General features: G+C 41.3%; 1 protein-coding gene across 10 annotated transcripts in view; it reads left to right on the top strand.

The window, feature by feature from the left end:
* FMNL2 (formin like 2) overlaps positions 1 to 11,062 on the top strand; it is a 315,785-nt gene extending 304,723 nt beyond the window's left edge. For 2 of the 10 annotated variants that reach the window (XM_050752046.1, XM_050752043.1), the window contains 4 exons: positions 1,349 to 1,447; positions 2,035 to 2,158; positions 6,698 to 6,744; positions 9,038 to 11,062. In XM_050752046.1, coding sequence (XP_050608003.1) covers positions 1,349 to 1,447; positions 2,035 to 2,158; positions 6,698 to 6,744; positions 9,038 to 9,076 — 309 coding nt within the window. In that variant the 3' untranslated portion in view covers positions 9,077 to 11,062. Of the gene's footprint in view, positions 1 to 1,348; positions 1,448 to 2,034; positions 2,159 to 4,680; positions 4,807 to 6,697; positions 6,792 to 9,037 lie in introns of those variants that run through there. The other 8 variants (XM_050752044.1, XM_050752039.1, XM_050752045.1 and 5 more) reach the window with 5 other exon arrangements.
* The last annotated feature ends 1,473 nt before the right edge of the window (positions 11,063 to 12,535 follow it).

Below are 12,535 nucleotides of genomic sequence, written 5' to 3'. Positions count from 1 at the left end.
CTGATAACATTGGTGGAGGCAGGAGGAATGTTTATTGCAGAGGGGAGGAGGGATGTGGCAGGGTTCTCTACACTTTTGAGAAAAGTCCCATTGGAAATAGGAGGACACTTCTCTACCACCACTAGGGGCTGCTGGCTCTGGAAAATCATTATCGGGCCTTTTACTAAAGTCAAAATATTTTTAGTCCATCTTCCCTCAGCATGACTTAATGTAGCCGTAGAGATACAAGCTGCTGGTAGAGGGAACATGTCTGTGGCAGTCAGGGTGAACAGAAACACGGCACAAACTCCATGTGCCAGACTCTGAGAACTTGCACGTGACGAGAAAGCTGCAGGCCACCAACTGTTGCTGTCTGCAGTGCTTGGTAGCCCAAGCCCACTGGCTGGCTGTGCTTATGTGCTGCAGAGATAGCCTGTGCTGTGCCATTTTTTCTCACAAAAACATGTAAGTCTAAGGTCAAAAGAGAAAATATATTTTAAAATTGGCTAAGACAGGTTGGGAAGTGGCTGGGGTTTTTCTCAAAGCCTGAGGCATCAGCAGGGATATAGGTGGAGCAGAGGAAACTTTGTAGGGACTTTGTAGGCAGAGGCTGGGGTTTTAGGACATCATCTCTCATATAGACCAAAATGAAAATAAAAGCAATGGAGACCCAAATGTAAACTTTATTACTGGTAACAGCTGGGCTGGAAAATGTGGTGTCTGTGACCTACTTCAGCTACAAATTAGGTAGGTGACCTATCCATCAGTTCACAGCTTGACAACTAGAGGTCTCTTCAGGGAGGCCAGCTTCAGAAGAAAGACTGCCCAAGGGGGCTGAGCTGAGGTGAGCCTATTCACTTTCTTCTAGATTCATCGGACTAGTCACACTGCCTCCCTTGGGAAGGAGTGAGGCATGGGAGAGTCCAAGAGTGTCACTCTGGTGAGGCCATGAAAAGAAATGAGGGTTTTCCCCTAAAAAATAGGCAGAAAGCAGAAGAATCTTAGATCCTGCTATCAGAGGAGCTCTAGGTAGGCAGACTGTCTCTGAAAGGAAAACAAAATCACTGAGCACAGCTGCCAGGATGGTAGGTGTCCACCAGTGTGTGGGACAGAGACTAAGAGGAAATTCAAACAGGGAGAGGATCATCAGGAAAGGGCTTCTGGATGAATCTCAGCTCCCAGCTTTTAAAGAGATGTGACAGCGTAGCCCAGAAGCAGAGCTAAATACAGGCATGAAGTGTAGATCTTCTCAACCTTCCATTTATTCTAATTCTCAACTCACTAAGGATGCCTGAAGAATGACTTTTAAAAATCTTGGCTGCTATCATTCCCATTAACATGATCTTTCTGGTTCTTCTGATTTATCCAGCAAGCAGAAGAGGAAAACGAGCTTAGGAAAAAGCAGGAACAAGCTCTCATGGAAAAACTCCTGGAGCAAGAAGCTCTGATGGAGCAGCAGGATCCAAAGGTAAGAAATGCCACGCTCATGAGACAGGTCCGCGAGGAGAGGCTGAGAGGGCTCTTTAGAGCAAGCCATAGGAAGGACCAGCAAGCTAGGTGTGCCCAGGATCCTCATCACTTCCTTCTGGTGCCTGGACACTTGGCAAATGGAAATATGGTCATTACTTTGTTCCATAACCACTGGAATGAGGCTAAGAGCATGTTTGTGTAGCATATCCAGGCTTATAGACATCTGGAACTTAGTTGGATATACAGAGAAGCCACATCAGATGACCCAGTGATGGAAGGGCTTAGAGCATAAAGGCTGGCAGTGCATACAGTTTTCTTCATTGTGATCCCTGGTAACACAATTGACGTCTGTAGTCATTACCAGTTGTCTCTTGTTGCCGCCAGGTGAAGTTTTGTGTGTTCGTTAGTGAAAGTTCCTGTTTCCTTCCCAGAAACTTGAGTTTTCTGCATTTGAGCAGAATGTGGGAAGTGTGTGTTTTTGGCCGAAACTGCTTATTAGTAACATAATGCTCAGGCACATTTTGGATTTTCACAAACTCCTAATGGGTGCTGGCCTCACTAATCTCTGCCCTTCTTTCTTCTCAGTCTCCTTCTCATAAATCAAAGAGGCAGCAGCAAGAGTTAATTGCAGAATTAAGAAGACGACAAGTTAAAGATAACAGACATGTATATGAGGGAAAAGATGGTGCCATTGAAGATATTATCACAGGTAAAAGATACTTCTTCACTGTGGCTCGTGGAGATCCCACTGGCCTTACCTAGACTGGGATGCATGCAGATTTTGCAGCTTCTTTTGTCCAGGGTTGTCAAGTTCATTAGTTGACTTTATTCACACCCAGAGTGATGCAGAGAGGGTTTGAAGTCTATTAACAGCAGCATGTATACTGCCCCAATACTCTGCATTGGAACCCTGCAGGTTTCAGCAGAGCTCCTTGATTTAAAGAATTTCCATTGTTATTGATATGTCATAATGCTCCATTTTTTTTTCCCTCGTGGCCACACCTAGCCACCTGCCTGATTAATAAACACTGTGAACAAGACCCATTCAGCAATGTACTAATCATAGTCCATGGATGCTCTTTAAAAGCCTCTTTACTCATTCAAAGTAACTGAAGTCAGTAGGTACTTTAATTTGGATGAGCCAACAGGCTTCCAGCCCAGGGTTGGGAACTAGTTTTATCAGCCAAGAATTGTGTGTTAACCCAGCCTGGTTCTTGTCTGATTAAATTAGCTTAATGCTATCTCCTCAAACCAATTCTCCCAGATTTCTGTACTTCCTTTTACAGATCAGAATAATAACTTGGGCACTAGTAGCAGAGGCCACAAGTGACTTTTCTTTCATGTCTGTTGCACATGAATGTTGCTTGTAAGCTTCCAGATGCTTATAGCTTTTTATAATGGGACAGTCCAATAATATGTAGAAGTACTGAAAATAGTATGATGAGGTCCCATATATCCCTCATCCACTTCAAAAATTATGAACTCATGGCCAGTCTTGTTACACGTACACTCTACCTACCCCCATATCCAACCCTTGACAACCAAGACATAGAATTTCCTTTGGAAATATTTCAATATGTATCTTCAAAAGGACTCTTATAAAAGCAAAAACATACTTTACACCGTTATCACATCTAACCAAGAATCCCTTAATATCAGATATCTGATATTAAGTTCACATTTCCCCAACTGTCCTGATTTTTAAAAATAGAATTCCTAGACTCTTGATGTCTCATTTCTTTTTATTTATTTTTTTTGAGACGGAGTCTCGCCCTGTCGCCCAGGCTGGAGTGCAGTGGCGCTATCTCGGCTCACTGCAAGCTCCACCTCCTGGGTTCACGCCATTCTCCTGCCTCAGCCTCCCAAGTAGCTGGGACTACAGGCGCCCGCCACCACGCCCGGCTAATTTTTTTTGTACTCTTAGTAGAGACAGGGTTTCACCATGTTAGCCAGGAAGGTCTCAATCTCCTGACCTCGTGATCTGCCCACCTTGGCCACCAAAAGTGCTAGGATTACAGGTGTGAGCCACCGCGCCCGGCCTGTCTCATTTCTTGTTATAGTTTAGTGAACATTGTACATTGGGATCTTAAATGGTGAAAACCACGAATTTTTTTCTCAACAGCTCAAACCCAGGGAAATTAAATACATAGGTTCAGTGATTAGGTTGATTAGACAGATTAAAAAGGAAGTCAATAATGAATTCCCTGCCAGATTAAAGCAGTGTAGGTCTTAAGTGGATAGTAAGTGGCTGATGAAAATGCCATTCGCTACACATGGCACACACACTCTGCACGTGTGCCTGTTGGTATTTCAGTGTACCTAATGCAGGGGCTTGTAGATGCCCCCCAGATAAAACCTTCATTGTAGCACCTCTCCTTGCCTCCTCCATGCTGAGCGAGAAACTCCACTCTAAGCAAGATCAGGAATAGACTTCCTTCCTAGGTAAGCACTTTTTGGTCTCAGTGCTATAAAATGAACTTGTAGTCAAGGAAGCATCCAGCCTTGCTCATTAAGAACTTGGAGTTCCTGGCTGGGTGCAGTGGCCCATGCCTGTAATCCTAAGTACTTTGGGAGGGTGAGGCAGGTGGATCACTTGAGGTCAGGACTTCAAAACCAGCCTGGCCACATGATGAAACCCCATCACTACTAAAAATTCAAAAATCTTAGCCAGGCATGGTGTCTGGTGCCTGTAATCCCAGCTACTTGGGAGACCGAGACAGGAGAACTGCTTGAACCCGGGAGGTGGAGGTTGCAGTGAGCCGAGGTCGCGCCACTTCACTCCAGCCTGGGCCACAGAGCGAGACCCTGTCTTAAAAAAACAAAGCAAAACAAAAAAAACAAAGAACTTGGAGTTCCTTTTTCATTAGAATGTCCTCCATCCCAATTACATATGGCTTTATAAAATGAATGTAATGTACGTTTTCTATTTGCTTGATCTAAGTCATTAATCTACTAGAAGAGGGGAATGAATATCTGTTTATAGGGCGGTTTTTATCCTCCTTGGAGCATTTTTCATTTTCTGACTCACCCCAAAGCCCCAGATAAACTCCTTTGTACCTTTATGAACTAACTTGAGTATACATTGCCTTCCCCGTTTCCTGCCCATCTCCCCCAAACCCCATCCCCCATCCCCAGGTACGATTAACAGTGCACTAACCATGTACTAATGCAATAGATCTTGGCTTTTTATTCTCTTCTGTTTGTGTTGTCTGGCTGTCATTTTCAATGCAGTGCTGAAGACTGTGCCCTTTACTGCTCGCACCGCCAAGCGTGGCTCTCGGTTTTTCTGCGAACCTGCTCTCACTGAGGAATACCATTACTAAACTATCACTCTTTCTCACCTGATGCTCTTAAAAGGTTGCTACAGGTTTTTTGATCTCTTATGTCCCCCTCTGTGTGTCTGTCAGGGCCCACCAACATGCTAGCATGGAATTGCCATCTCCATCATGTTATATTGTGTGTTCTCATGCTGCATGGTTTTGCATTTCAATCATTATTGCTCACTCACTGCCACTTTCAATACATGTATGTATTCACATTGCTGTAACAGTCTGGGTGTGTTTGACAGTTGAATTCATAGAATTGTTCACAGAAATCTTCAGAAAAATAGAGCAAAAATACTAAGAGCACTTCTTTGAGAATCAGGATTGGTACCAAGTAGATTGCTTCTAAGATTTTTGAGCTAATGTCTTTCAACACAATATAGTAGCCATTAATAACAATAACTGCTATTCCTAACATGTATTAAGAACTTACTGTGTTCAGGTTGGATGCAGTGGCACACACCTGTAATCCCAGTACTTTGAGAGGCTGAGGCAAAAGGATCACTTGAGCCCAGGAGTTTGAGACCAGCCTGGATAACAAAGTAAAACCCCATCTTTACAAAAAACACAAAAATTAGCTGGGCGTGGTGGTGCACACTTGTAATCCCAGCTACCTGGGAGGCTGAGGTGGGAGCACTGCTTGAGCCCAGGAGGTGGAGGTTGTAGTGAGTGGAGATCCCGCCACTGTACTCCAGCCTCGGCAACAGAGTGAGACCCTGTCTAAAACAAAACAGAAACCCACAAAACGTACTGTTCTAGTAGGTTTACAGATATTAACCTAGCCCTTTTATCCCGTACCCCATTAATATGATTTGATAGCATAATCACCTGCCATATGAAAGTGCTCAGGAATGCAAAGTGCTCTAAAGTACAAAATGACTTGCAGAAGGAACTGTAAACTATGCACAGCTGCAGATTGGGCCTTTCTTTTAACTCTCTTATACGTCCACAGTGTGATGGAACTCGTAATACGAGCTTAACACAGGGAGCCCTTTTGACCTAGCTTGTATATGTAGATATAGGCAATTCATAGCTTTATGACACCCTACCTTAGTAGGCCACCTCTATTCCTTCTGAATGTCATGCCCATGTTCAACTATCAGTAATTCCATGTTGGAGCAAAGCTGTGAGGCAGGACATGAATACAAAGGCTTCGGCGCTCCCACTGTCTTATCTCATTCACACATCTTCACTGTTCCATGTCAAACCCAGGCTATACCTTCTGTGATCAGATCATATCTTGACCTGCTGCTTTAGTCAGGATGGTGGCACCAGAAATATTAACAGCAAATATCATTGGAAAATGCCACTGTTTTTAAGTTGGGTGGGGGGGGGGAAATGATCAAACTTTTCAGAGTAACTTCCTGGGCTTAGTTCTTGATGCCTAGTAAGAAACGAACTTCTCTTCAGTGTCTAGTTGATTAGAAAAGAGACAAGGGAAGCACATACTCTTAATTGGACATAGCCATTGACTCCTGTGCTGAGATTGACATGGAATTGGGTGTTTATTTTGTGGCATAACTATTCTATGAATTGCACTTATGTATGTTCTTCTATCTCTGATAGCAAAGGACATAGAGTGTCATTGCCTGCTCTGCAGTGTACTTACCCACCAGTGCTTATTAACAGGCTAGAAAACTTGTCATCTGCTTGGCTGATGTTTGTATCCGTTTTGCTGCTGGACTATATCTTTCTGGAGCCAATCTTCAAAGCAGCTTGGAACCGGGTGGTCAGAGAGCTGGGTGGGAAGATGCACTCGTCCTTCCCTTATTTGATCTAACACTTCTTGTAGTAATGGCCTTCCATTCTCTTCCTCTGTTGGCTAACATGCCTGGGAATGTTGAGCACTAAGTTGAGTTGCTTTCCATTTTCATCCCATTTTTTCTTAACCATCATTTTGTGTTTTTGTTTTTTTTTCTGTTTAGCCTTAAAGAAGAATAATATCACTAAATTTCCAAATGTTCACTCGAGGGTAAGGATTTCTTCTAGCACACCGGTGGTGGAGGATACACAGAGCTGGCAAGCATCACTTTTTACTTAGCTTCCTCCTCTCTCTGTATGCAGATCAATGGTTTCAATCTATGGCTGAGGGTAATACTGGTGAGAATCTGACCAGGGAGTTTTTGTACCTCACATTCCAATGATGCAGGGATTGAGCCTCTCTATTGGACTCTTTCTCAGCCTGCTTTTAACTTCTCAAGTGTGATGGCTTGGGCAAGGGTATTTGCTGATTATTGTATTTGCTTTGAGTGCTGGGCTGTCCTTCCTTTACCCCCGTCTTGGCCTTTGAGTTACTCAGTTAAACCCATTTTGATCTGAAGCGACTGAAAGCAGGTCCTGGCCAGGGAATATGAACTAAAGCCTTTGAAGGATTAAGATCTTTAGAACAATTGCTCGGTTGAAGAACCACAGAGCTGCATATGAGGCAAAAGTGTAATTCTGGCCTTCCATTGCCAGTGTGGGATAGGAAGCAGAGGCTTGAGAGGACTGGGGTATGTAAAACTATTTTTTCCTTAAATTTAAGAGTAGAGGCTGGGCACGGTGGCTCACACCTGTAATCTGTAATCCCAGCACTTTGGGAGGCCAAGGCAGGCAAATCGCTTGAGTTCAAGATCACCCTAGGCAATGAAGTGAAACCCCCGTCTCTACAAAAAAAAATACAAAAGTTAGCCAGGCATGCTGGCAAATGCCTGTAGCCCAGCTACGCGGGAGGCTGAGGTGGGCAGATCGCTTGAGCTCAGGAAGTGGATGCTGCAGTGAGTAGATATCCACCACTATACTCCAGCCTGGGTGACAAAGACTGTCCTCCCCGCACAACCCCCCAGGAAAGAGTAGGGCAGGGTCACACAAATTCCCATGAGTCAGGGAGCCAGGAAGGTAACAGGCCTGGTAGGAACTGTGCTGAACCTAGAGCACAGATCTTAGCTCCAGCTTCTTTTTGCTGTGTAGGAATTGGGGCCCGGTTTTGCCAGATCTTCCAATTTTTCAAAATACAGAAACCCAGGTCTTTATGTTAATCACCAATTTAAACATCAGGAAACTGTATTTTAAAATGTGAGGGGGGGCACAGTGGAGCAAACATTCTGTGGGTCAAATGTGGTCCATCAGCTCCACTTTCAACTTGTTGAGTAGATAAAGGGATACGAAAGATTCAATTTGGTTTAATTCTGTTATTTGTTTGTATTTCCCTTTCTAAAGATACCATGTATTCTAGCAGAAGTCAACAATACTAAGTTAATGAAAGGGAAGTAAATACTAATTAAACAAAACAAGAGGAAAAGTATAAAGCCTGCTTTACTTTTTGCACTATGCCCTGACTTCATCAAAGGGAGGCTGCATAGCCTAGCCTGCCGGCTAGGTTACCTGACTTACTCAAGAAAGCTTGCCTTCATACTGAGTCCTTGCATAAAATTCCTCTGCTCATCCCTTCATGCCGACAGAGCAATGCCTATTTGGACTGGTATGCAGTGATTGATTCATTCATTTAACAAGGATTTTCTTATGCAGGAGGGCCCAGACTTCTCCTTGCTGACATAACATAAAAAATATTGGGTGGTAGAGCTCTGTAGTCCCTGCTTCTCAGGAGGCTGAGGTGGGAGAATCACTTGAGACTAGTTCAAGTCTGGCCTAGACCATGTAACAAGACCCCATTTCTTTAAAAAAAAAAAAAAAAAAAAATAGGTGGCCGAAAAGGATGTCAGGGAATAGATTATTATGTTGGTTTAGATTTAATGGTTAATTGAACATTATTTTGTTTAAAATTTACAAAATAATAAACTTAGCTAGCTTAATGGAATGAAAATTGAGTCCCTTATCTGCAAAGTGAAAGCCTTTAGGTTCTTGTTACAACTGCAAGGATAAGATGGGACAGGACAGTCTGGTTTATTAATTTTGCAGTGTAAAATTTACTGCAATTACTGTTTATTCATTCAGGCTTCCAGAAACAAAAAAATTAAGCTACAGCTGCTTCTAATTTAAGAAACATTTCAAAATAAGACTTCAGCTAGACTCTGGCCAGTGACAGAAATAATCTGTATTTTTCTCTCAAAGTCCTAGAATCCTACCAGTATTACACCCTATTTTGTTTGATTATAAATATTGAAGGCAAATGTTTGTCTTTGATTCAATGCTCGGTGAGTTTGAAGGGCCCATTAGCTGACTTTTCTACACAAGCTGCTTTGATTGGCTGCCAGCTGGCCTTTGTCTTGCTTAGACACATGCTATTAAAGGTTGCTATTCTCTCACTGGCACTCTCCTCTTTACAGATCTTAGAAACCAACCATACAGACGAGCCGATGCGGTGAGGAGAAGCGTCAGGCGGCGCTTTGATGATCAGAACTTGCGTTCTGTTAATGGTGCCGAAATAACAATGTGAACCGGAGACGGCCTGCATGAATACAGGGTGTGCGTGAATGAAACTGCCCACGTGAACTTTAAGAAAGTGCTACCATTTAACTGCAGCCTTGAACACACAAAAAATATTCTTAAGGGCTCAGATTTAGCAAACACAAAATAATTTTAAAATGAGCTCTCCTTTCAACCCTTGTTAACAAGTGCCTAAAAATGGAAGTACCTGTTCAGATTAATCAAAGCAATAGGATTTGATTTGATTAGGTATCTTTTTACACCAGTATGTTTGTTTTTTTAACCAAAATGTAAATTTCTTATTAAACTCATTACCTGCCATTGTGATTGTCCCATGATGGCCCACCTGGTTTCCTGATGTTGTAAATAACATGAATGCATCTGCTGTGGGTCCTTTGCTGAGATGTCTTTGAAGGAATTTTGTTTTAGCCATATCCATCAACTTTGTATTTTACTTGCAACTTGGAAGAAGGAAAAAGTCACATGATGAGACTCCTTGTGTCTATAACCAGGCCCTGGCAAAGTGCAAACAGGATGCAATTGCAGTGGCACAAAGGTCACTTAACCCTTTGTTTCCAGTTTCACATTCTACTACTTCTGTGCTAGAGAACGATGCTCTGTGAGAAGCATTCACCGGTATGAATGTGGGGATATAATGTATAAGACTTATTTGTAGTACTGTGTTCTTCAGCTAGAGGCAGCTTTTAAATAATGCAAGTGTATTTATTAGCACTAAAATTAACATCTCAGTAATCAGTATTAGCATTTCTGAGGACCATTATTAATTCTGAGAACAGAAATTGGTGCCTTGCAAGGAAGAAGTTTACTAGCTCTATTAATAAGCATTCAAGGTTACATCTGCTAGCAGAGTAGTAGTAGGAACCTGGCCTTATTCTCCTCTGACAATCGCAATTTTTTCTTATTTTCTGTAAATTGGAGAAGATACACTTGGCATCGTCTATCAAGGCTAACTTGTTCATGCATTTCCCAGACTACTTATGGGGAATTGCAGTTTAAGTTGCTAAAAAGGACTAACATGGTATTAAGCTTAAATAATATGTAATGGGACTAAATGGCTCACTAAGCCACTGTTATTTTTCCTTCCTCTCTGGCAGGGCACTTGATCCATTCCAAAGTCAAAAACTGGACTGAAGCTAAATTTGTACTTTTCATAATATACATTCTGCTTCTGGCTTATCTTCTTGGTACATCAATATATTAATTGTAAAGTTTATTGTATAGTATTTAACCGCTGAAGTTCCTATTTTATGTTGTGCTTATGTGAACCCCTTGGTGAAGGTCCCTTTTCCTTGGATGTGTAGTTATATGATCTTTTTAAATGTACAGATATTTTGCTATAAAATTGGTGCAGTTTTTTATGGTTTTTACACTTCTCTTTAATTCCCACCTAAGCCTCTGGGTAATATTGTAAATATTGTTTTAAAATGCATCAGCCTATGCTATACAATCTGAATGTTATTTTAACTTATAGTTTTTTTTAATATATATATTTAACTACAAGGACAGTTTAGGGAACAAGTTACCACATTTCACTTTAGTGTACCTATTTACAGAAAGATTAAACTGCCACCTGCAGGCACATTCCCATAAATGTGTACTTTAAAAAGAACATGCCAAGATTTTGTCTTTCTGTGGACTGAACATTCACTTTGATTAAAAATAGCAATTTGACCAAGTTGGACTTCCACTACAAAGCAGCTGTTTTCCAAAGTTCAATGCTGACATATATGTTAAAATAACTGCCTATTTATTCATCTACAAATAGACAACGTTGGCATGTTCTTTTCTGTTTGTCTATTAATGGGCCTGCTTCTTAGCAATATTAGAATGTTTTATAAAAGCAATTCATGTTACTTTTCTGGTCTTTTCATGGCATATGAGCAAATAAACTATTTACACTACTATTCTGTAATATGTCAAAATCTTTCAATGGTACAATTTAAGGGGTTTTAGCAATATTATGTAGACTTACCTTCTAGAAACACATGTATCTATCTTGCTATTTGAACTCAGAATCCAAATACACTTGGTAAACTTCAGGTAGGATTCCTCCCTATGTGAAATCGTGACCACTTGCTATATAAAACATAGAAAATGGATCTTGGAAATGAAACTACATCTCCAAAATTGTATTATTTATAAACATACAGCTTCTGGGGAAACAGCACCTTTGTTTGGTGAAATGCTTGGACCCCCCAGCAGTCCTACCAAATGTTTCAATTAGGATGTTGTACAAATAAAGATAATAGGCTATATATGAACTGCATAGTTAACACTGCACCCAACAACCATACCAGTTGGCAAGGTGCACAAGCAGTTTGGCCCCCATTGCACAAATGGACTGACAGTTGTAAGAAAACTCCCAGTCATCAAAAGTTTATGCATAACATTTCATGTTCTTTTTATGGAAACAAGGAAAATTTTAAATTTTAGAATACCTTTCAAGTGGCTTAAATTTATAGACATATAAATTATAGTCATTTAAGGAAGTATTATAATTTATATAATTAGTGTCACAACCACCACAGCGTACTTTGCATTTGTCACACATAGCTGCTTGCTTACAGATTAAAGGCAATAATCTTTATTCCTCACAAGAAGCCTGTGAGATATTTAACACTGTTGTGCATGTTGGGAAACTGACTTGCCCAGGGTGCAATCTAATAATTGCCTATAATAAAGCCTTAGGTCTTTTGTTCCCAATTCAGTGCACCTTCCACTAAACCAGTTATGAAATGTGTTAAAAGCTTTATTTTATGAAAGACAAAAAATTAAGTTCTGCAATCAGTAAGGATCTCATTTGTTTTACTATCAGACTGGTGCCTAATGGTAAAAGAAAAATCTTTTAATATTCCACAAATTCAGAATGTTTTCAAACTCAACTATAGCAGTAAGTTCAAATGAGGCAGAGAAAGTAACATTCATCTTTTAAAAGGTATTTACCAATGACTTTGAATTAAATACTCACGTTCCCCACTCCCTATCATGTAACACTAAAATTCACTGCAATGCCCAGTGACCATCCTGACTCAACTCTGCTCTCAATAGAATGGGGCTTGATATCCATCACTGACTCTGCTTTGGTTCAACATACTGGAATCATCTCTGTAGAATGAGGTGATCTTACACTGGAAAACAGATACACTTATACTAGCTCCATAATCCACATTTTGTTGTTTGTTAGACAAGGTCTGGCTCTATCACCCAGGATGGAATGCAGTGGTGCAATCCTGGCTCAGGGTAACCTCTGCCTCTCGGGCTCAAGCCATCCTCGCACTTCAGCCTCCCGAGTAGCTGGGACTATAGACACGCACAACCACACCTGGCTAATTTTTGTAGAAACAGGGTTTTGCCATGTTGCCCAGCCTGGTTTCAAA

Source organism: Macaca thibetana, chromosome 12 (genome assembly GCF_024542745.1).
Source record: "Macaca thibetana thibetana isolate TM-01 chromosome 12, ASM2454274v1, whole genome shotgun sequence".
Taxonomy (NCBI): domain Eukaryota; kingdom Metazoa; phylum Chordata; class Mammalia; order Primates; family Cercopithecidae; genus Macaca; species Macaca thibetana.
Note: the sequence above shows the minus strand (reverse complement) of the source record. Positions and strands in the feature narration are given on the sequence as shown.